Raw genomic sequence first — 24123 nt, 5'->3', positions numbered from 1 at the left:
TGATGACATTTGTGTATTTGTTTGTTTTCTAGTGGGTTGCAATAAAAGCTGTGGTGATTAATTTAACAGTGAAAACAAAACAAAAGACTTCTCCTGAAGTGACTGATTTATTTACAAGAGTTACAATCGTATGTCTTCGTTTGTGTATGCATGATGCTGCCACCCGGTGGCTTGGATTTCCAGATGTGAAATTTCATCTTGTGTTCCTCCAAATAAAACTGAAATAACCAACGACACAGTGTGTTCGTTTTGTTCAAGTGAGCCTCTCACACACACAAACAAAAAACGAAAGTGTGCATGGGGAATTCCAGTCCGATCAAAGTTTCAAGGAAACGGGAGAAGTACGAGGTGCTGGGTGAAATACTGCCCTCCTGTGGATGACTGGAGTAACTACACCCAGAGTGAGAAATGGTGTTGACATCGGACTTCATGATCGAAAAGAATGGTACAAGTCATTGCCATTAATATAAGGCAACGACCTGGAACCGAACCAGGACTGTCAAGACCAAACTCGTCGTCCTAGACAACTAAACCAGATTGCAGTTGGGACGTCACATAGATTACACGTCTTTATTGGTGTTATACTTAGGCATTTCATTAAGAAGGACTTAGACGTCACCGTAAAACTCAATCTGCATAGTCAAGTGGTCTAAAAGTTTGCCTCCGATTCGGCCGACTCGGGTTCGATCCTCACTGCCGGCAGCAGATGGCTGCATAAGTTCAGATGAGGAGAAAAGGGGATTCGAACACGAGTACAACCGAATCAAAGGCAATGTCTTTAACCACTCGACTATCTTGGGGTTGAAAATTTCCTGTTTATTGGTCATATTTATTAAAATTAACAATTATATCACCGACTCGTGGCAACGTTACAAGAGACAAATAGGACTTTTAACACCGGAAATGCCAAGCGGGTTTAGCCTAATGGTTAAGCACGAGCACTATGGTCCGGCGAGTGCGTGTTCGAGCCTCACCCCAAGCAACTCTTTACTGCCTCGTTTTTTCCTGTCTAAATTGTTTCTTACAATTCTTTTTTTTTTTACTTTGTTCAATAAAGCTTTTGAAAAAAACAGCACGTGATGACGTCGTTAGCAAAAACCTATTTAAGCTGCGACTAATTGAACAAACGGTCTCTTTCACCTCCAAGGAGACGCCTTCACGTCGACCAAAAGGTTGGACAAACGCGACGTTTTAACTGTCTTTTCTTACCTAACTTTTTCCCATTTTTAACATTAACTCACCTTTTCAGCCTGTTCAACTCTTCCACGGTAAGTCGCCTGCAATTTTAAATGGCACATTGTAAGATCAAACTAATTCTCGTTTTGCAATTCTTTTTCCTTTGCAGCGTGCTGACAAGGTAAGTTGCCGGCGTTTACAAACTGAACGTTTCATTGTCGTCTCGTCGTTGCTAACTTTTGTAACTTCACATTAATTCACGTTTTCAGGCTCTTCCACGGTAAGTCGCCTGCAATTTTAAATGGCACCATGTTCGATTGAACTAACGTTATGCAATTTTCTTTTTCCTTTCCAGCATGCTGAGGTGAGTTCCCGGCGGTTGACAAACTGAACGTTTAAAGTTTCTTTTTAGTCTTGTCGTTGTTAACTTTTGTAACTTAACATTAATTCACGTTTTCAGGCTCTTCCACGGTAAGTCGCCTGCAATTTTAAATGGCACCATGTTCGATTGAACTAACGTTATTCAATTTTCTTTTTCCTTTCCAGCGTGCTGAGAAGGTAAGTTGCCGGAGTTTGACAAACTGAACGTTTAACGTTTCTTTTTAGTTTTGTAAGTTAACATGAATTCACGTTTTCAGGCTGTTTAATTCTTCCACGGTAAGTCGCCTGCAATTTTAAATGTGGCACTATGTTTGGGTTTTTTTAAAAAAAACATTTTTACTCCTTTCCAGCGTGCTGAGCAGGTAGGTTGCCAACGTTTGTATTTCCACAATTACAATGAGACTCTGCTCTTACTTTGTTGTAACTGTGTCATTTCTGTCCACAGGCTTCCATCTTGAAGTGAATGGCCAAATTGACTCTTACAAAAAGCTTTTGCAGACTTGTTTTAAAGAGGGGGGGGGGGCTTTTTTCCATGAGCTTACCAAATGTCATGTTGCTAACTATTTCTTTGTCCTTGCAGGCCACTGCCAAAGTGTTCAGCTCAGCCCCGCTCTCGTCACTGGTGAGACAAAAACACTATGCGCATCCAATAATGTTTTAATGCGTTTCAGCAAATGGTGAAGACTTCCTTAGATGATGATCTATTCAGGTGGGAACGAACAAATGTCAAAAGTTCGTGCCGCACCGACCTTACTGTTCAATGCACGGTTTGAAAAAGCACGTTGACAGTCTGGCCTCAAGTTGCTGTTTTGCTCCTGTACAAGACTAAAGGATGGTGAAGACATCGTAAATGACTTGCATTCACAATTCCTGACATTTTATTTTGTGCGCAGTTGAACGGCATCTTGACTTCATCCAGCGCTGCCTCAGGAACAAGGTAACGGCGAATGAGGCTGGCTTCGAGCACACTGCAAAACAAAATGGCTGCTGCAAACATTTTTTAACCAATTTCTCTTTTGCAGTTCCCCCAAAGCTGCACTGGGACGAGGGTCTCTCGGGGCCATCAAAAAGGTAACTTTACCATTCTGTGCTTGTTTACTTATTTTTTTCTTCCTGCTTCTGTCCAACAGGTGGCGCCAAAGCATCGCTTGGTGGCGGAGAACTTGGCGTGGACGGGCCCAAAAAGTACCGTAGATCTTTTTCTCCACTGATGCTTCTGTTGGAAAAGACTGGTTTAAAAAAACTACCTGGTTGTTGTTGCAGGTGGTGGAGGAAACGTTGCGACATTATCAACGTTCTTTGAGATGACCCGAAATGCTGACAAGCTTGGGAAAAAAAAATTGGTCTGTGCAGAGATGCTTTTCGTTCAAGTGCCATGGTGGCACTTGAACTAAAAGTTCAAGACGCTGCGCAGAGAACATTTCTACATTGCATCTGAAATCTTGACGCACATTAAATGAATCAAAGTCCAATTGAAAGCTTGGCTGGTCCATTGCTTACCTCTTGTGTTTCGGCTTGTCCACTGTGAAGCCTTCTGAAGCGGTTGCTTTTTTTTGGCCGGAAGGTGGCAGACTTTGGGGGAAGAGGAGTTGGAGAAGTTGGCGCTGGTGGCAGCCGGTTTCATCTCACAGAAACCATGCAGCGTGAATGTTGTGACTCGTGTCTTGCTGTTTTCCAGAAGTGACGTCACGCTGCCTCAGGAAACTGTCCGCCTGGATCTTTTCTCCCCTCTGGTCTGTGACGTGACATGCAACCTGCAAGTGAAATAAATGGTCATGGCAACAAAACGTGGTCGCACGAAATACATTTTTGAGTGTGAGGCTCTTTGCTTACTCTGTATTTTGCTTCTGTTTCGTCAGCTGGAGGACGCCATCCAGGAGAGGCTGAAGCAAACTTTGGAGCAGTCCGCCAACATGGTTCGATTCCTGCAGTAGACCTCCAAGGTGCTCTTCCTCACTGGTGGGAGTCATCTCGTCTCAAATTTGCTGCAAGAGAAATGCACTGTAACTGTGTCCTTTTTCTTAGGTCCACTTCACCAAGCAGCGACTGTCGTCCAACACTTGGCTTGAACAAGTTTCTCAGTCGGTAGTTGGCGTTGAATGCGTGAAACTCCAGCCTTCTCAATGCAGTCTTTGATCCAACATTTTGTTTCTAGGTGCTGAGCCAAACTGTGATTGTCCTGCTCATGCAGCTGTGAGAGCACTTGGTCAGAGTCCCAGAAGACCGACGTCTCTTCACCCTCTGCTGGTTGATTTTTTATCACATTTGCTGCACAAGAAGGTGACTTTGAACTCACCAGTGGCGTTTTTGTCTTAGGTCCACATGCTGCTCCACTTCTGCTGCCACGGGCTGAAGACTTCACCAGGCAACAAAAAGCATACAGCCAACAAGTCACCTAACTTGTAAGTTTGACTTTTTTTTTTTCTTGACTTTTTTTTTTTTCTTGACTTTTTTTTTTTCTTGACTTTTTTTTTTTCTTGACTTTTTTTTTTTCTTGACTTTTTTTTTTTGAAAATAAAAACATTAAAAAAAACTTGTCTGAACTTTTCTTCACAAATGAAAACATGTCTCGGAAAATAAAAGTGGGTGGGGTGAGGAGGAAGTGGGTGTGGCTACGCAAATCAATGACCAGCAAGCAATCTCATTGGTGGACTCTGCCATTTAGGGGTGGGGCTATGCAAATTTAAAGGCATGCATCAATTTGATTGGTTGGTTTGAAGCGTGGGCGGGGTTATGGTAAATTAACATAGTGGGTGTGGTTATGTAAAATGAAAGATATGCAGCTCACTGATTGGTCGATATGTGTTGGGATGGGTGGGACTATACAAATTATTCAGCATACTACATTCTGATTGGCTGAATTTGAATGGGTGGAGCCATGCTAATCAGCATAAAATCAGGCTAATTAACATAGTGGGCATGGTTATGCAAAATGGGCGGTACAGAGCTCACCGATTGGTTGATTTGGTCGATGGTGGGCGTGTATATGCAAATTTATTTGCATACTTCATTCTGATTGGCTGGATTTTTGAAATGGGTGGAGTCACGTTATACATTTGCATAGATCCCGGGAACTTAACATAGTGGGCGTGGTTATGCAAAGTGGTCAATGTGAGCAGCTCCCTGATTGGCTGGTTTCTTTCAGTGTGGGCGTGGTTATGCAAATTAATTAGCATGCTGTCCTCTGATTGGCTGGATTTTGAAATGGGCGGAGTCACATTAAAAATTTACATAGATCCCGGAAATTTTACATAGTGGGCGTGGTTATGCATATCAATTAGGGTGTTTCGGTGGGCGGGGCCACGCAATTAAATTTTGCATGCCACGTTCTGATTGGTCTTCCCCTTGATGGGCAGGGCTTCTTTTCCCATTTTCAAGGGCTTTGCATGAATGGCAACTGTTTTTCTGGAAGACGTTCGGCCTCTCGTCCGAGTAGACTTCGTCGATCGATGCTCAAGGCCAGAAAGGGCGAGCTGTCCTTTCTGGCGTTTGCGCACGAACCGAGGAAGCCTGCTCGGACGAGAGGCCAGACGTCTTCCAGGACAACACCAACAAGTCCGGTTGCCATCCATAACAGGGCCACTTCAAACTCGGTGAGCAACGAAACACGGAGACTCCAATTGAAAAATATATTGACAAGCATTTATTTATTTTTCTACAATGTCTCATCCTTTTACCAACAAAGCTTGACTAAAGTTCCACACCGACACAAACTGACCGGCAGTACATTGAAGCCAGCAGCAGAGGACCCCATGTTGACTGCTTGAGGAAGCTTGGACTGCACAACACTGACACACGTGGAGGCAGGCAACAGCATCACTCACCGCTTCTGAACATGTGCTTTGGAGAAAATGCAATATTTTCAACTATTTGGGAAAGCACAAGTTCAGAGGCGTTGAGTGATGCGTGCGCATGTGCCATCCAGTCCATGAAACTGAGGTGAAAGTGCACTGAAGTGACATCACACACCTCCTCAAGCACACAAATTGGCGCTGTCCGCTGCTGCTTTCTTGTACAGCCTGTCAGCCAGTGTTGTATGTCTCACTTAAGTCACACACAAACATTTTGTCGCTGTCGTGTGAAAATCACAGATGTCCATTTTTGTCTTTTGAATTTTTTTTTTCCGTTCAGACAACCGATCAATGTAAAACATTTGAAATCGACAAAATGGACATCTGTGTTTTTCAGAGGACAGCAACAAAATTGTCAAATCCTGCTCCGACTGACCTAAAACTTTACATTTAGTGTTGTGCCACCATGATCAACAATTGCACCAAGTTTTATTCAAGTCAAAATCTGCTTGGTTCAATTTTTTGAGTGATGAAATGCCTTAGTGGCACAACACACACCTCCTCAAGCACAAAAACTGGTGCTCTCCTCTGCTGCTTTCTTGTACAGCCTGTCAGCCAGTGTTGTATGTCTCACTTAAGTCACACACAAACATTTTGTCACTGTCGTGTGAAAAACACAGATGTCCATTTTTGTCTTTTGAATAATTTTTTTTGTTTAAACAACCGATCAATGTATAACATTTGAAATTGACAAAATGGACATCTGTGTTTTTCGCAAGACAGCAACAAAATTGTCAAATCCTGCTCCGACTGACCTAAAACTTTAGATTTAGTGTTGTGCCACCACTATCAACAATTGCAGCAAGTTTCGATCAAATCAAAATCTGCTTCATTCAATTTTTTTGAGTGATGAAATGCCTTAGTGGCACCACACACACCTCCTCAAGCAGACAGCATGCTGTCCTCTGTCTCCAAAAAATGCACACACCTGTCCAAAAGCAGGTTTCCATCATTGGAGTGCAGATCCATCCATGTGCTGAACACTTGAGTCAGTGGCAGCAGTGTTCATCCCTCCTCCAGCCTGTCAGGGAAACGAACGCAGAAGCGATGAGTGAGGTCATTTGCATACGCGTTGGGCAAATTTGCATAAATCTTCCCAAACAACACCCTGAAAGTATGACAACACTCGCAATTACCTGTCACTCATTATGACATTTAATGTTATTTTTGTTTTTATGACGGGCCGTCTGTTCATTGTTTTTAACAAAAAGAAGGACTAGCATTATGTCTCGTGAGATTGTGTCAACGAACCAAACGTTTTGGTCTATTCGTACTACCACGCTAAACAGAAGACAATGTTTCTGTTTTTAACATTGAAATGTTTTTTCGAGGGGCATCCAGCGAAAACAAGGAAAGCTTGAGCATGCGTTACCTTGGCACAAGTCGCCACTTTTTCACGGAGACTGACAGCAACCGACGCTGAGACAACATTCCTTCTTTGTGGTCGTCTACTGCGCACGTAAACAATACAAAAAACGCCTTACTTGGCGCTAACGTAGTTAAACTAACTAAGCTCACGTGTTCGAATCGGGCAAAACAACATTAGCAAACAAGACGTCAAGACAAGCTAATGCTCGTTTCCGTTTCCGGTCCGTGTTTATGTGTTTGGGGGTCGGACATCGAAGACCGACTTGAATGATTTCTTCAACTCTGTTGTGGATGAAGACTCGGGCATGGGCATCAATTGAGTTGGGCGATATGGCCGTAAAATGAATTATTTTATTTCTTTCTTCTCAGCAAGAATTAAAGTTGGCATTCTCCGTTTGAAATCGCGACGTCGAGATTTTTTTTTCTTCGTCGCGGAATTTAAAGGCTGACCGGAGGCTGTGAGGTGATGACGTCGGTCACCGGGACATCAGCGAACCGCCAGTCTTCCTATTTTGTCTCCCTCTGTTGGCCATTTTGTTTATCGTCCTCTGGACTGGTTGTACATGGGAAAGTAAATTCTTTGTGTGTTTTCCAATAAATCTGATTCTAATTCTGATACAAGTCTTGCTCGTCCCCTTCTTCAGTCGTTTGGTCAGTTGTCAACTTTACTTTTGGGATTATCTTCGTTTCAAAATTTCACAAAGTCGTGTCGGGCAGGGGCCTTTCACGAAAGAATTGGCTCCTGTGAATAATCACCACTAGAGGGCATACGAACACTAACAGGGAAACAACGCGGAATATAAAGGCAACGTTTCAACGTGTGTTCATGTCAATTCAAAGAAAAAAATTCCCTAACGACTTTCATTCACATGACTGTCAACATTTTAATAAAACAACAAACGTTCATTGACATTCAGACTGTTGAGAACAAATCTAAAGGTCTTTAGTATATATTAATATATTTCATTCGCATGCATTTCAAATGAACGTAATCCACTTTAAGGTAATGAAAAAAAATATCCGGCAATGTGACCTGTTTTTACATTTTGACAGAGGGAAGACCGAGTTCTTAATACAAAATTTCTATTTTAAGTTCTCAAAATCTTTAGTTTTCAAATGCATACAATTTAAGAAAAAAAATATTTCAGCAATATCTTTGAGACCACATCCATGTCATTTAAAGACACATCCAGAAAGGTGAATGACATCGCCCACGGTTTCAAGTTGCATTTTATTTTCTGTTTATTTGAAATAACCCGGTCCACATTGGTGTCATCATTTGGAACCCAAACACGTCCAGAAGCGTTCGGTGACGTTGCGGCTGACCATCACATCGCACTTCTCCAAGATCATTCGATATGTCACACAGGGCACGACTTACTTTTGAGTGAGCAATCCCGTCTCGCTGGTGGAAGTTTTCAGGATACAAACCTCCATGCCGCACATTTGCACGCCACCAACAGTTTTGTTGGGACGATTATTTCCTGAAACGTTATTTTCAAGCATCCCCAATGAAACCCCAAACTGCCCCAATAACGAGACAGACACGACCATCGCTTTGGTATTAACGTGGTCAAGCAGACACTTTTAATTTGTTTGAACAATGAATCATAGAACCTGATCGCTGTCAAGTGATTTTTTTTTTTTAAGTAAGTACACCAAAGAGGCCCGGAGCTCTGCTTGAACCCAGCACCTGCCCTCTTTTTTTTTGTCCTCTATCCTGCAGCTTGGAGATCAAATAAAATTAAACATTAGAAAAACTAAATTAAAAGAAACAAAAAAGGAAAACAAAACAGCGTCACTCCTTCCAGATGCCACTTATATCCTGTGTGTGCTTAGTGGAGAAAGAGAGAGAGAAACAAGACGACCACCGTATGTAAGATTGCTTGGAAAATGAGCTGTTAATGTAGATTAGCAATTGTGAGATTAGGTAGATCACGTTTGGTTGAAAGAAAAAAAAAAAGAGGGAGGAGGAGGTTAACATCAATACAATCAGAAGGTCTGAGCTCATTAGAGAGGTCACTGACACATGCACTAAATAAAATTAAAAAGAATTCAATTGAAGCAAAACTACACCAAAATGACTGCTAGCTTGATTTTATCTCTTAAAATAGTTTGAATTTAAATTTAAAAAAAATAAACGGGGACTAATTGACGTTATTGCACATGAGCTAAAAGACAGTAATACTATTACAGCTCTGTTCACTGACACCCCCCCCCCTCGTCCGACGTGACACATTCAGATACCTGGTGAGGAAGGTTCTTTTAACGGCAACCAAAACAACCCCCCCCCCGCCGCAAAAAATAAAACGTTTGGGGGGGGGGGGGGAACAAATCCAGGAAGAGAGGAACCAAGATGCAATTGAGTGGAAAGACACAAAAGCCTGCAAGAGCCGAAGGTGAAACACTGATACTGTGCTAGATCAGACAGGAAATGGCTGAACAAGTGCTTTGTCAAAAACAAAAAGAAAAAAAAGTTATTGAGGCGCATTAAAAAAAAAAAAAAAGAAAAAAAAGTAGCCTGTGCTATCCCAACACGGTGCAGCAATGGAAAAGCCAAAACTGTCAGGTTAAACCAGAAATTGGGAAATCGTTTCGGACATAAAAACAAACAAACAAAAAAAGATGATGATGTTACCCCCCTCAAAGATTGCTGCTACATTAAAACCGCACGTATTCATGTGCAACAAGGGGGAGAAAAAAAGGCTTTGAAGATCTACACGCTGTTCTGTTTTTGTCCTCCTTTTTCTGTTCATATATATATATATATATACACACACATGTATATATATATATATATATATATACACACACATACATACATATATATATATATATATACATGTATACATATATATATTGTACATATTCCGCCACCTTGTTATTGGTGTCGATTGGCAGTGTCCAGGGTCCAATAACATGGCAGAGTGATTCAGTAAAAACACTGGAGTCGCACTGAGGTTTATTTTGAAAGGAGTCACTCTGCGAGGAGGCTTACAGCTGGCTGTCGGGATCCCCCGGCCACTCCCCGCCTTGCCCTCACACCGGCCCGTTGACGGCCACTTCTTGGGGCGCTGGCGTCTCCTCTCTGGGGGGAGGGGGGCGGGGGAGATGCGGGTTTAGAACCGGACGCGCCTAATCCTGACATACGAGTGTCCCAGGAAGTGGATTCGCATTTGGCCGTTCAATTATTCAACACAAACAAAACCACCTTTGACGTGAGGCTTATCAATTATGTTGGCGAACTAACTAGCGCTTTCTTGTCGCATCACATTTTAGGGAAGGGACTTACTTCCTGTCAGTCTGTGGGGTTACGGGCGATTCCTCAGGAGGCGGCTGCTGCTCTGAGGCTTCCGGAGGATCTGACAGAGAGAGTTTCTCCAGGGACACGGGACACTCCTCGCTGCACACACACAACCAGGTTCATCGTTACTTCATCACACTTCCGAATCAGTGAACCACTTTGCCTCGGAGAGATACTGGGAGAAACATCAGTACTGGTGGAAAAAAAGAAAACTTAATCCGCCGTCAAAATGCAAACTTGTATTTAAGATCGAGTTGCAGCGCCGTGCCCTGTAATCTCCCGCCGCAATTCAGCCTATATTTACCTCACGTGGCACTTTTCGCTTCAATTATAAGTTGGTGAGAGAGAAAGTCATGCAGAAGGGGATTTTGAACCTTTTGAGGTCGGCTGTCTTGCCGGCGGCGGCGGCGGCTGAGACGATAGTTGGTGCTGAGGCGGCGGCGGAGGGGACTTCCTCGCTGTCGGAGCCTCCGGGCGAGCCGCCGTCCGAGGCGGTGGGAGGAGCCGGCATCATGTCCCCCGAAGGCCCCACGCAGGGAGAGGCGACGGCGTCTGCTCCTGCGCGCGAAGGAAGTGAGTTGGGTGTCATGAAGCGGGAGAATTTGGTGAACTCACCGCCCTTCTCGTGGTTTTGTTTGGCTTGTTTGTCCGCGTCGCTGCCGCCGGCATCCACGGGGGAGCTGCACCGGTGCTCCGTTTCTGTGCTGCAGGGGGAGCAAACAACATTTCAGGATCTTGATGGCCCAACCCGAAATGTCCAAGTCAAGCGAAGCTTACCTGGAGAACGGCTGGAACGCCGTGAAATTGGCCCAGCCCATTTCCTGGTTCTCGTTGCCGCCGCCGGCGGGAAGCGCGTCCCACCCTGATGGAGTCTGGGATGCCGCCATCCTGTCAGAGTCCCTGAAATTTGCCGTCCAGCCTGGACCTGGAGATGAGGAGGGGAAAAAAAAAAAAAGTTGGTCTACACCTTGAACAGGACAAATTTAAGACGACGCCTGGACGCCTCACCTGTGTCCGATGTGTTCTGCTCAAAGTCTTCCTCCTCGTCGGATTCCGAGCCGCAGTCTTGCTCCTGTCCGCCATTTTCCAAGCTGCTCCGGGAGCTTCCTTCTGACGTTTGGGACACACCAAACCTGGTAAAAGCGGCACCAGGGTGAGATTAAAATGGCATTTGTGGGATGGCGGTATTGCTTTTTTCGCAGCCGTTAGGGAGGGGAACAAAAAAAAAATGTTTACCTTGTTCTGGATTTAGCTTGTGTTGCATAGTTGATCTCCTTTTCCTCCCAAATGTCCTCTTCCTCATCAGCGTCGTCAAACTGATGTATCCGCTCTTTACAGCAGGCCTCGAAAGCAGCTGCGTTGGCCTGGGGTCACAAGGTCACACCGGGATCAACTGCGGAGCCATTTTCCAATCCGACAAAAGACCACTTGCCGAAAGAATACTTACACTGTTATCGTCGGAATCTAAATTGAAGTTTATTTCGGCAATTCTGTCAAAGGTGGCACTGGGAAGCGGGTGGGGGAAAAAATGTTACAATACGAGGAGTTGACAAAATATACGCACGGGTTGAGCGTTCCCGACTCACTTGATGTTGTCGTCGTGCTCGCTGAACTCCTCGTCGTTGAACCCGAACTGATCCACAAAGTTGGCGGTCATCTGCTGGATCTGATAGTCAGAGAAAGCCTGGGAAGGTCAGAGGGACACCTTTTTTTAGGGCGACGCCCCCCCTGCGTTGATTTGCTCTCGCGTTTCGTTTTTTTTTTTTTTTTTTGTCGAGAGTGTGGACCCGCTTTACCTGTTGGAGGGACAGGTCATTGGGGAAGGGGCTCTCCATGTCGTCGTCCTCGCTGGACGAGTGCATGTTGTGCGTGCTCACCTGGAGGAGACACACGGCACAAGCAGAGGTTTTATGCACCAATAACAAACATCCCCAAAAAATCTACAAAATAGTTCATTTCGTTTTTAAATTGGACTTGGCAAAGAAGTAGATGTCTTGCATGGTTGCATAAAAATAAAATAAAATAAAATAAAAAAATTTAAAAAACAGGAGCATTTAACTCATTCAGTACCAGCCAATTCTGGACCAAGTCTGAAAAGACGTTTAAAAACGTCTTTGGGAGAGAATGACTTCTTACCAGCTCTACTGTGTTCCTTCTGTTCGTCTCTCGCAGCGTCTCGTCCACAAAGCTCTCCCAGCGACCTCTGCAATCCTCCGGCAGCTCTGCATGGTAAGAAACTTTCGTTCGCTAATGACTTAAGCGCGAGTGTGAAAAATGTTCCACTTAAAAAAGGCGGCTGGGGGTCAGCAACCTACCTTTGATGAGGTCAGCGATCTGGGCCTGGACCGGACCCTTCTCCAGGTTCTGGACCACCATGTTGGAGATTCTGGTCAGGTGACCCATGTTACCTCTCCTGGTGCCACCCTCAGCTCTGTGGACGTCACAGCCGCGTTATTATTTCAACTGGAGATTTCGTAATTGACCGGCTGAACAATACACACACACACACACACAAAAAAAAAACACGCTCACTGTATTTTATCGTTCTCCTCCCAGGCATCAAGTATCTTTTGTACCAATCGACACTGCTGGAAAAGCTGTACATTTCGCACAGAAGGGGAAAAAAAGGATGAAGGTGAAATATAACATAACGTTTGTAAACAATGAGTGTGTGGGGACTTTTGTCAATGTCAAAAACTTACGACGTAGAAAATGTTTGGTTGGGTTGTCATGGCTAGCTTGCGCAAGCTAACATCAGCGCTACCAAATACGGCGGCACTTACATGTGCCACAAGGGTATTGTGGAGGGAGGTCTGTGGGTCACTGGTCCCGCCCGACTCCACCGCCTCCACGTGAGTTTCGGCGGCCATTGCCGCCGCCGCCGCCTGCTGCCCGTTTTGGTTCTGGAGGCCCGGCGGGTTGGCCCGCTCCTCCGAGGAAGGGTGGTTCAGGATGGCCGCTACGCAGAGCTCCACTTGGAAGTGCAAAAAGTTATTCCACGAGTATTTGAAGAACAGATCCTGCGCGGCGGGGGGGACAAAAGACAAGACTTAGTGGCACGTCGAGCCGGGGGATCTGAAACGGCGGTCGGGCCTACCAGTAGTAGGTCCATGGTGCCGAGGTCGCACAGCTCCTGACAGATACTGGGGGAAGTGGTCTGCAGGAGGGCAGCCACCAGTCGGGCCACGTGAAGGCGGGCGTTCCCCAGCGGCTGATCTAGAACGCCAACGGTGGTCAGTATTGCACCTTTCTGCAGAGGGAAGAGGAAAATATGGCGACAAGTCCCGTTCTTGAGTTCCGCATCTTCAGTAGTACCACACGGCGCCCAAACGTACTGTTGTTCATTTCCCTTTTGCATGGAATTTTGTCTCTTGTTTGTTCAAACTGACACCGTGTTGCTGTTTATGTGAGCATTCCAATGCAATCGTTTGTTTTTGGCGCCACCCTGTGGCAACATTCTCACCATTGTGGTGATTTAATGCCGTTTTGTCACACCGTGTTGATGTGAGTTTAGGTACTTCATTGAGACAAAAGTAGTGTTTTCCTGCCATCTTGTGGCACTTATAGGTCACTGGAAATCTTACGGGGGCTTACTCGCGGATTTTTGATGTTCTTATTCCCCCCGTATATTTTCTAAAGCATCTTTTAAACTAATTTTAATGTGTTTAAAATGTAAGACAGGTGCCTTAAAAAAATAAATGACAACGTGTGATCACTCTGTGTCATATTTTGATGTATATTTGGCGGATGTGGAGCGCATACGTACATACAGGGGCTTCAGTGTACAAGAAAAACGTCATCAAGCGTGTGTTCGTTACCTTTGGGGGATCCAGAAGAAGCTGCTGGAAATCTTTTAAATGGGGCTCAATGGCATTTAAAATACTGCTGTTGACAGTGTAAGACCTTTCATAACCCTGAGAATACAGATCCATGAGCCCTTCCAACCTGGGGGAGAAGACGAGACGACGAATGATCAGCCTTGTACATTTCACAGCGTTCATCTGAGTGATTTGAACAAAAAGTGCGACAAGTGTGCTGTAATTTTTTTGGGTGTAGTTTGAGGCCTTGTACTAAAGACACCTAGGAACGGTTCTTTTCCAATCCCGCCACTGGATGTCAATGAAACTGTATTTCCCAAACTACTTAATTCCTTTTACATTAAAAAAAAAAAAGTCTAAGTGTGAAATTAGATGGTGGGCGGAATCAGAAATCCAACCTGACCGCCGCATTCAAACGCAAAGAAGCCACCGAGCCAACGAAGAAGAAGAGCGCCGACTCGCGGCGCCGACACACTCACGCGGGACGAGCGAGTGGCGTTAACTTTGTTCGAATCACTGACGAGTCGACTCAGCGCAATTCTGATATTGTGCATACGAACCCGAATAAAAGCCGTCGGCATGCACACTGAATGAAGGTCCGTGTAACGATCAACGATCGCGCTTTTGGGCTAGCATTGAACGAAAATAAAATGAATTTGCCGAAATTCAGCTGTATCGATCCCAACCGAGATGAAATAATTACATCGCCCAGCCCGACGTGCACATCACTCGCACTCACCCAGACCTCCTGGTCTCTAGTAAGGTAAGTAGCACTTGAGTTCCGTTCACGATGGAAGCCTCGTTCCTCTCCCCCTCAAACATGTTCTTGAGGAGTCCTGCTACAGTTTCTTGTCTGCGGGGGGGGAAAAAAAAAGCCATTTCGTGGCCTGACCAAACAATACGTGGGTCATTTTTCAATCCCATCGAGAGTGTGAGCGGCTTACGACTCGAGCACAGCCAATAGTGGGTCGGCCTCCGTGTTCTCCTGCATCTGATTGGCCTGGTCTCGGCTAAGGCGAATTATGTCACAAAGTGTTTGCGATGCGTTTGATTGTCTCTGACAAGTGGGGGGGGGGGGGGGGGGGGGGGGGAAGCCAGGTGTTCAGAAAACAAATGCAAGGAACCATTTTCCAAATGGCTCGAGAGACTTACCTCCTCATCTTTCCCGGTATGGATGAGCTCGATGAGTCTTTGAACGAGCTTCTCTTCATTCAGCCACTTCGGGGGGGGAACATGAAAATGGGTTCGTTATTTCACGGTAATCATAGCTCGTGTTCTTTATCTGTCGCAAGCTTTTTTTTTTTTTTTTAAACGGCATATTCAGAATTTAGAATCGGGAGCTGTTTACATGGAGAACCTCCTGCCTCAAGGGGGCAGGCTCCACGCAGCTGATGAGGCGAAGCAGCAAGTCCATCATCGCGGACGCGTCGATGTGTTTCAGCACCAGACCAATGAAGCCTTCCTTTTTCTTGAGAAAGGTGATCACCTGACGGGCGGGAGATTGACCGACAAATTTGTGAGCATCCGCGCCGCTCACGCGCCGCAAACGCGGTTCTACCTCTTCGGTTTTCCGGGCAATGAGATTGCCGATGGTTTTGCTGAAGAAGCTGGCGAGCAGCGGGTTGAGGGGCGGGTCCTGCTCCAGGAAGTGGTACAGCATCTCCAGGAGAGATTCTTCTCCGCCCAGCTTATCGTTGATGATGGACACGTCGGAGGTCAGGAGCTCGCAGGCGATGTTGGGAAGCCTTTGAGGAGGAAGAGAGAACATTTCGGGGAGGGGCAACGCTTGTTATTTTTCATCTTTGTTTTTGCGCCGCAGCTTTTTGCCGACCGGCGAGGAGCTCGTCTTCATTTGTGACTCACTTAAAGCGGCTCCTCTCTTCGAGGTCTGCCGGCGGCTCGGTGGTGATGAGGCCCACCAGCTCCTGCATGCAGTGGTCCTGGGAAAGGAAGAGCAGCAGGCGGCGGTTCTGGGCCTTGCACTCCTGCAGCACGTCGTCCTCCTCCATCAGCTCGCGCAGCGTCACGTCCTCCCGATCCAGCAGCTGGTCGATGTGGGAGGTGGTGTGCAGGTCAAACTTCCAAAACATGGTGGCTGCCGAGGTGGGTGACACAGCCCTGGTTGGGGAGACAGCGCAGACAGGTACAAGGATCAAGTACACTGGCAGAGGCCCCAAAAAAAAAAAACTTTCCATACTTTCTAGCGTCCTCTTAACTCATTCACTCCCAAAGACGTTTTTAAACGTCTTTTCAGACTTGGTCCAGAATTGGTTGGTACTGAATGAGTTAACTTTCTCACCCATCTGTGGGGAAACCATTTTGTATCGGCGACGCGCGGCCATTACGAAAGGGGCTACGGAGGTACATACCAGAGAATGAAATGTGGATATCTCTAATCAGACCTCCCCCGCGGGCAGGCAGGCAGGCATTTGTGTTCGTGCAGACGACAGAAAGCGTGGCGAGGCCTGGCATTTATCAGCATGGGTCTCCTTTTAAAATGCTGGCCTCTTGAGGAGACGGGACGCTGGGAGGCTCACCATAACCTGCACGAGGTGGAGGGGTGGGGTCAAAACAAAACAGTGGACATGGGTGAAATGACAGCTGGACCAGTGGGACTTGCTTGCTGTTCTTTTTACAAGGCGCTTCAACGTTTGACACGTGAAAACTTTCTGTGACGCTTCCAGTCTCTCCGTTGCAATCTGCCGATGGCAGTGAAATGAAACTCAGTGGCCACTCGTCTCTGAAAACACCTGACTTATTGAAAAAAAAAATCAATAGTCAAGGATGAAGAGGACTGTTGAAACATTCATTTTGAGTCTCCATTTTTGGATGGAAAAACACAGGTTGAATTTTAACTTAATTTTAACAAGTTGTGTGCAAACAGTGAACAAGTGCATTTAAAAGTTTAGAGGTTTTAATTTTTCCTTGTTAATGGAGAGGGGAAAAAGTGAAAATGTGAACAGTGACTGCGCCTTTTATTTGTTTTGTTTTGTTTTTGAAACCACCACCTGTACAAGGGCGCCATATTTTTATTCCGCAAGTTAGGTATGTCAGTCCTGAAAGGCGGATGACGGCAAAGTGGGCAATTTCCTGCCTTCGGAGGTACTATCCCGAGCCGGAACGCCGCTGATGCGACAGGCAAAGCCAGAAAAGCAAGACACAAAGTGTGACGCTCACTTTTCGAGGCACGCCTGAAGACAAAAGCCCGAGGATGACTTTGTGCCACATGATGTCATCGCGGATGTCATTTTGTTTAATTACCTTTGCTGGGTTCCACGTAAAAAGACAAAGATGCATTCCGTTACGGGTTCATGTGGAAACGGTTTTAAAAGACAAATGAGGCCTGTTGCTGGCGGTGGGAAGTGTATGCCGTTGATCGCTCTGCAGCAAGACGAATAATTCGAGTCAAACATCTCACAACCGACTTGAATGGGTGCGCTCGAATGCTGCGGCGCATGACAGAGGCCTGTATAATTAGACAACTTTTCAAGAGTTGCGCTGGTGCGACGCGTGTGCTTTCACGTTTTTGTTTTCCTCGAGTCGTCACTATGGAGGCAAACAGACCGAACCCGATTCAAATATAAGTGGAGCCAAAAGATCATCGCTGTGGGAACGGCACGCGACTCGACCGTCGATCGCCAAAGGTGAAACTGATGGAGGTTTTTTTTTCTTCCCCCGAACGCTTTCCTGCCTCTTATTTTCCCAGCAAACGCAACGGCAGCCGGGAGCGGCGTCCATCTGGCATACATTTACAGAGTACACAAGCGCAATAATAACCTCGCGAGTGCTCCCCAATGGTGGCGAGCCGGGACGGCGGACGCATGAATTTGAACATCCAAAATAGAACCCGCGGGAGGCGACCGCAACAACAACAATCGGCAAAGCGCGCGGGACGGTTGAGGAAAAGAGGAACAATAGTAAAGATGCGTGTCGGGGGGGGGGGGGGTACAGGAGTAGGAAGAGATGAAAAGAATCTAATGAAATGCAATTGGACTAACTTTTTCTCCCCTTTAAAAATGTCAACACTTCAGAAGTTAAGCCGCAAAAGTTGCAACGTTGTGCTTAGCACGTATGAGAATTTGAATGAGCAAATATCCAGAATTGTCGACCTAAGCTCGTTGTCAAAATTCCCACCCCAACCTAAACAGAAAAGTGTGAGAACCAGCGATGCTCTGAAGATTTGCATCATCAGCAGTCCTCATCTCAACACGCCGATACGTTTACAGTCCTTATCACGGCACTTTATTGTGGGTAAAATTATGATGTCACTCCTATAAATTGCCACTTTTTTTTCTCTTTAAATATACATTTTCTTCTTATCAGTGTGGCCCTACTGCGCCTTTGTAAAACATAACCTGGAAATGGTTGTGCAAGTGTGTATTGACGGATTCAAAAGAGCAAAAAATCTCAAATTTCAAGTCGACTTGAATGTAGTCTCAGTTGGCCGCTCGGTATTGCAGAGCATTATTTCCAGTTGAAGTCAGATGTGTTGACCTGAAAGTCTTGTTATTGTAATATTAGAACTTAATTCTGCCCCCCCCCCTAAAAAAACGAGAGACACAATAAATAAAGTGTGGCAGAAAGAAATAGATAGCTGCTTTTTAAGTTTTGCCACAAATGTCACTGGCAACCGAATGGCGGGTCGGATTTCTGCTTGCTTGAACCCGAATGGATGCGTTACAAGATGTCGACTGTGATTGTTTTCCTGTATGTGCTTTTGATTTACTCGAGTTCGGGGACATTGTCAAGAACACCGCATATACGCAAATTGTACTTTTTCATTGTCAATTTTTGATGACTTCGTCGCAACTGGGGACCCTTGCAATCCAATTTTCATGACTTAACTTGTTTTGAATGTACTTTGACCTTTATACTGTAGTATTGTTACCGTGATAGTTGCTGCCCAAGACATTGCTTACTGTCACAATATGAATAAAACTGAGAATGTGCCGTCTTAAAAACGGTTTCCTTTGCATCCGCGTCAATCATGGTCATCGACAAAGTTAAATCAAGTCACCTGTACTACTCCTGTGTGTTGAATTCGTTGTGACGTTTCCCTTTTTTCTTGAAAACGCTCAAAACATTACTTGAGAAATGATGCTATTTGGGTACCGACATGGTATACTGGCGTACACTTTATTTTAAAACCATGGCCCCAAACACTTCATTAATTCTAGTAATTTGATAAATGAAAGTATTACATCCTCTCATACATGCATATTTGTCGGTAATGTTGTTGGAAAAGGCTGGCAATTAATGTCCAAAAAGTAAAGCTTGGCCTGAAAGGCTACTGACAACCGAGGGGGGTCGGATTTCTGTTTACTTGAATCCTAACGGTAGCAGAAGGAACATTGCGGGAGTTTCTAGAGTTAAACAGTATTTTACTGGAAACGCAACTTAATATTTCTACCGATAAACGACGTGAAATTGGACCGAGTTACTCGACTTGACGAGCATTTATCTCGAACGGCACATGGCTCGACAGCCGCTGGCCTCGAACAACTCCTGACGGCCTCTCTTTTTACAACGTAACGGTCGATAAAATAGATTCAAATTGATACAAATAGGAGACGAAATAGGGCCCAAAAAATAACACGGCGTTTACTGAACTGGCACCCGATTTATAATGGCGCCGAGGTTACGTTCACCGCCCTTAAGGGGTCACCCAACTAAACACAATTCGGCGAAGTTCGTCGGTTGTGTGTGCTAACGTTAGCTTGTGAGTAGCAACTTATTCGCGCAAGTTAGCCATCTTTAGCTTTAGTTCCTCCTTTTACGTTGAGGTTCGCACGGAAGCTAATTAGCCGCTATGGTTAACGTTAAGCGGAGTTAGCGCGCACCCCCCCCCCCCCACACACACAGACAACTTTAGTTTAAACTTTGCGGCCGAGCTGAGTAATCACGTCAAATCTGCCCCACGAGAAACTTACCTTTGATTATTTCCCGTGTGCTTTTTCTTCTTTCTTGTCTGCGTTAGACCGTTACAGGACTTTTTTTCTCTCCCCCCCAGCCCGATCCCTTAGTCACTAGCACCCACCCCCCAGAGCACAATTAGCCGCGTTAGCTTCACTGCATGAGCCCCGTCGAGTGATTTGTTTTGAAGAGAAGAGCCTGGGTCCGCCTGCGACCGTTCGAACAAGCAGACAGGAGGCTGCCTGTTAGCTTCAAGTTAGCCCCCGACGTTAAGTCCAAAACGTGGCTTTAAAATCCAACCCGGGAAGCAATTATCGGGCCACGGGCCGCTTGTCGGACATCGACGACCCCGATATCTGTTCTTTCGGATGGAGCGCGTTTGATTCGGACGAAATCCAAACGCGGAGCTAAGTTTAGCATGCAAAGCAGGAAAAACTCAGTCATATTTTTTCGAATCAAAATGGCGACGCGGGGTGACGGGGACGCGCAGCAGTGCCGCGCTGGAGCGTGCATGTTGGGAATCCGAACAAAAATCTATTTTTTTAAAAGTTACAATTTTACACACATATAATATCATATATATACGTATATACACGCAGAGAGAGAGGGAGATAGACATAAGATAAGAATATATCATATAAATACAAAATAACATACAAACACGCACACACATATACATACATACATGATATATATATATATACACACACACACAATAATACATGAAAATGTAACTCGAAGTAAGTTTTCTTTTTTTGTGGGGGCCATGAGAACGCATTCCTTCGCCCCCTTGGTGCATTAATGCGCGTTTACACGAATGAGCTGCATTTGCCCAAATCAAGTTGGTTGATTACTCACAAATTGATTTACAAATAATTATGGTTCTGTAAACGTAAAACCATTTATTATGAGTCATGACTTCGTCTCCTTCGTTCCTTGCCTCCTTCCTACGATCCTCCCTCCCGCTCTCTTTAATCCCATAATGCACCGCGCCGAGTCACACAGATCATGGACCAAAGCGGTGAGTGTTATTTCCTCACTCCCCCCAACCGCAATCCGAAACCGCTTCGCGATTTTTAGCTGAAAAAAATATATAGCCCCAGAGTGGAGAAATATTAAGTTCAGAAGATGGTCAAAAGTGCTGAATCGCGTTGTTAGAGGACAGAAGCTTAACGTTCCGTTGAACATGGGCCAGATTAGCGTCAACTAGCCACTGATCATTCCCAATAGTCGATAAAAGTTCACCAAAAACCCACCACTGAAACATTTCATACGGGCTATAATAGCGATCACACTGATTTAAACTAGGAATTAATCCATATTCAAACTGTAGAAATGCTGCTTGATATTCCTGTGGCGGCGAGAAGCCTATCCGAATGCTAGCGTAGTTAGCATCGATGCTTCAAGAGCTAACACGACAAATCTGACGACATTGGAGGAATACCTTTATTTAAGGATTGATTTAAACAATTAAGATTGGGCTCTTTTAAGTTCTGGTTCTGGGATGCGGTCAAAAAATATGGTATTTTATAAAGTTTTCTTATTATAATATTCATAGTTTTTCTCCCAACTCTCCTGCAGCTTGTCTGCTTCCTACCTGTGCACATACCTCAGGTCAAAAGTTTTCAAATTGTGATTATTTTTTTCCTTGGCAGACAACGATCTCCAAGGAAGTGATGGCTCAGGGAGTCTGGGCGGCCCAGACGTCCGCAGGCGCATCCCCATCAAGCTCATCTCCAAGCAGCCCCTGAGGATCAAACCTCCGCCCCGTGTGCAGAGACCAGGCAACAGGCCGCAGTTGAAGACCGAAACTGCAGAAAAAGATGGTACATGCTTTTTCGACCACCAGAGAACCTCGCTTCTGGTTGCTTCATCCTTTCTGTTTGTGCCTCACAGATAACTTTGGTTTCAAGCAAGAGAAGTTTGACTGTGGGGGTAAAGCGGGAGATGTGTTTGCTGCCCAGAGGAGATACCCACAGCCGCTGTTTTGGGACTATAAGGTATTCTTAAAATGCTGAGTGGTGTGGATGGATTCTGACCTTTCTCCCCCCCGGCAACAGTTGAATCTAATCGGCGAAAGGGATGAAGTCCCAATTCACTTCTGTGACAAATGCGGGCTTCCCATTCAGCTGTACGGACGCATGGTACGTGCCCAACAGCTTGGGACTTGTCCCTAACAAAAAGCGGGGGGGAAAAGTTAATATTGACCTTCATTACTCTCACCAGATTCCTTGCAAACATGTCTTCTGCTACGAATGTGCTTTGCTGCATGAAAAGAAAGGAGAGAAGCTGTGCCCTGGGTAAGATTTCAAGATGTGTGCATTTAAAAAAAAAAATGTCGTTCCAAGGTGGCTAATATGTTTGAATATATTCATTGTTTTAAAATTTTCTGGGTCTGCATGGTTTGTGTTCAGTCTGACCATGTACAGCTGCACAGACCAGGTGCAGCGCATCGAGCAGTGCCAGCGGGGCTCGCTCTACATGTGCAGCGTGGTGTCGGGCTGCAAGCGCACCTACCTGTCTCAGCGGGACCTCCAAGCCCATGTCAACCATCGCCACTTGAGGTCGGCCAAGTCATCATCGGGCCGCCAGGAGCCCGTGCACCTGCCCCCGGCGTGCGACGTCCCCGAACGCTTCCGCGTGCCCCCGCCCCACATCACCAAGAACCACGTACACCTGTCCAACCCACACCCGCACGGCGGCCACGACCCATATGGGCAGCCGCCGCCCCCCGGACCCCACGAGGGGCCCCCTGAGACCTACCGCATCGCCACGGTGACCACGCGCAAACACAGCAATCTCATCACCGTGCCCATCCAGGACGACTCGTCGTCTGGTCCCGGCCAGCCGCCCCACCACCGCCCCGGGGAGTATCCCGGCCAGCCGCCCGTGGTACCGCACGCCCACCACATGATGGGGCCGCCGCCGCAGCAGCACTTCGGGCCACCTCCCCCGCCACCACCTATCAGCCACCCCATGCAGCACCCTCCCCAGGGCTCCGGGACGCCCCACATGGTGTACAACCCGGCCCCGCCGCCCCCCATGACCACGGCTCCGCCTCCGATCACCCCGCCGCCAGGCCACATGATGGGCCAAATGCCACCCTACATGAACCACCCTCCCCCGGGACCTCCACCCCAACATAGTGGACCCCCAGTAAACGCGCCCCCTCCTCATCACTACAATCCCAACTCCATGCAGCAGTTCCCTGAAGACCAGGGCACCCTGAGCCCACCGTTCAACCAACCGGGAGGTCTCAGTCCCGGAATGTGGCCCGCTCCCAGGGGGCCGCCCCCTCCGCGGATGCAGGGACCCCCGCCTGGGCCCGGGCCCCACCACCCGGACCAAGGCCGCTACCGACCTTATTATCAGTAAATTGCCATCTCAACGACTGGGCTGTAGGCTTGGAAAATTTCCATGGGAATTTAATTTGGGAAATATTCCGAATGTGAATATGAACTCATGTCCAAGCGAAACACTTTTTCATGAACAGACATCCGTGCAAAATAAATGGCTCTCCTTGCCCATGTGCAAGGGCATTAAAGTCAAAATTTGGCTTGCAACACAAAGCAAGAAAAAAAAAAGCCACAAGTATTGTCATTTACGTTCACGATTTAGAGTCCCCCTTTTCAGATTTTTTTTTTCCCATGGAAATATTCCAACTTAAACGTCAGGAAATTTGCAACCCGACTGGGCTGTACCACTTGTTTGAAAACAAATGTGATGGTAAACCTCAGGGTTGCAGTGTCTAAGTAGGTATTTTGATTATTTTGATAAAACTGCCACTTGAGGGTTTGTGGTGCACATTTTTAGTTATTCGCTTTTCCGCTGAGCAGACAATACACTTGTGAAAGAGCAGATCCCACGCAACCCCCCCTTTTTTTAAACAAAAAAAAATGTAATGGTTTAAAGTAATTTTTCTTTGTTGTATGTCAGCTGACCCATCTATCCTGGTACTTTACTTCATCAATGACGTTTTAACATTCAAATTCCATCTGATGTTGATCTTCAGAATTAAACTGTTTGACAAGGTTTTCAAAATCAGTTTTCATTCACATGTTGAGATGTTTCGTCCCGTTGGGTTTGTGTGCCAAGGTTAATGATAAAGTGACTTCACGTATGTTTAGGCAGTTTTTTTGCTTTTAACTGAATGTCACAAATAAAACTCGATCAGCACAAAAAAAAAAGAAGAGCGTTGTTTTTCAAGAGTATTTACAACAGGTGCAGAATTAATCCTTTGAAATTTATACATTAACTTAAGCACATTTTTAAATGCTATTTTTCAACACAAACTATTGCAGATTTTAGCATC

At 45.8% G+C, this 24123-nt stretch overlaps 2 protein-coding genes and 1 long non-coding RNA gene across 7 annotated transcripts; 1 reads left to right on the top strand and 2 right to left on the bottom strand.

Moving 5' to 3' along the window:
* Positions 1-2196: 2196 nt before the first annotated feature.
* LOC147186052 (uncharacterized) lies at positions 2197-7038 on the bottom strand. 2 transcript variants are annotated; one of them, XR_015099215.1, is made up of 7 exons: positions 6781-7038; positions 6337-6429; positions 3854-3913; positions 3391-3542; positions 3058-3311; positions 2639-2773; positions 2197-2525 (listed from the first exon to the last, which is right to left on the bottom strand). It is a non-coding gene; the product is annotated as an uncharacterized LOC147186052 (long non-coding RNA). The 2 variants fall into 2 exon arrangements; XR_015099214.1 differs by having other exon boundaries at positions 2197-2773; positions 6781-7035.
* A 1295-nt stretch (positions 7039-8333) lies between these two features.
* Positions 8334-20279, bottom strand: LOC147186051 (serine/threonine-protein phosphatase 6 regulatory subunit 2-like). 4 transcript variants are annotated; one of them, XM_086103114.1, is made up of 24 exons: positions 19829-20279; positions 16268-16441; positions 15762-16016; positions 15457-15643; positions 15247-15384; positions 15051-15116; positions 14843-14955; positions 14638-14751; positions 13899-14025; positions 13178-13330; positions 12864-13100; positions 12613-12677; positions 12396-12511; positions 12217-12317; positions 11877-11957; positions 11667-11764; positions 11528-11585; positions 11317-11444; positions 11089-11213; positions 10858-11005; positions 10696-10784; positions 10455-10638; positions 10069-10179; positions 8334-9864 (listed from the first exon to the last, which is right to left on the bottom strand). In XM_086103114.1, exons 3-24 carry the CDS (start codon positions 15986-15988, stop codon positions 9816-9818), a joined length of 2715 nt encoding a protein of 904 aa, XP_085959240.1. In that variant the 5' UTR covers positions 15989-16016; positions 16268-16441; positions 19829-20279; the 3' UTR covers positions 8334-9815. The 4 variants fall into 4 exon arrangements, with proteins under 4 accessions (XP_085959240.1, XP_085959242.1, XP_085959241.1 ...); XM_086103116.1 differs by having other exon boundaries at positions 11667-11746; XM_086103115.1 differs by having other exon boundaries at positions 12217-12302.
* Positions 20280-20801: 522 nt separating this feature from the next.
* Positions 20802-23843, top strand: cbll1 (Cbl proto-oncogene-like 1, E3 ubiquitin protein ligase). The gene is made up of 6 exons (XM_086102850.1): positions 20802-20832; positions 21467-21637; positions 21708-21811; positions 21872-21955; positions 22038-22111; positions 22226-23843. The coding sequence occupies exons 1-6, from the start codon at positions 20820-20822 to the stop codon at positions 23184-23186; spliced, it is 1407 nt and encodes a 468-aa protein (XP_085958976.1). The 5' UTR covers positions 20802-20819; the 3' UTR covers positions 23187-23843.
* The last annotated feature ends 280 nt before the right edge of the window (positions 23844-24123 follow it).

The sequence above is a fragment of the Hippocampus guttulatus genome, chromosome 22 (assembly GCF_054856545.1).
Source record: "Hippocampus guttulatus isolate MCC_2025c chromosome 22, RoL_Hgut_1.0, whole genome shotgun sequence".
Classification (NCBI taxonomy): Eukaryota; Metazoa; Chordata; class Actinopteri; order Syngnathiformes; family Syngnathidae; genus Hippocampus; species Hippocampus guttulatus.
Note: the sequence above shows the minus strand (reverse complement) of the source record. Positions and strands in the feature narration are given on the sequence as shown.

Coding starts and splice junctions, on each gene's coding strand:
- LOC147186051 (XM_086103114.1), bottom strand. CDS start 15,988: ATGTTTTGGAAGTTTGACCTGCACACCACCTCCCACATCGACCAGCTG. Junction 11,958..12,216: donor GAAGGAACACAGTAGAGCTG/GTAAGAAGTCAT, acceptor TGTCTCCTCCAG/GTGAGCACGCACAACATGCA. Junction 11,445..11,527: donor TAGATTCCGACGATAACAGT/GTAAGTATTCTT, acceptor TTGTGACCCCAG/GCCAACGCAGCTGCTTTCGA.
- cbll1 (XM_086102850.1), top strand. Junction 21,638..21,707: donor CGAAACTGCAGAAAAAGATG/GTACATGCTTTT, acceptor TGTGCCTCACAG/ATAACTTTGGTTTCAAGCAA. Junction 22,112..22,225: donor GGAGAGAAGCTGTGCCCTGG/GTAAGATTTCAA, acceptor GTTTGTGTTCAG/TCTGACCATGTACAGCTGCA.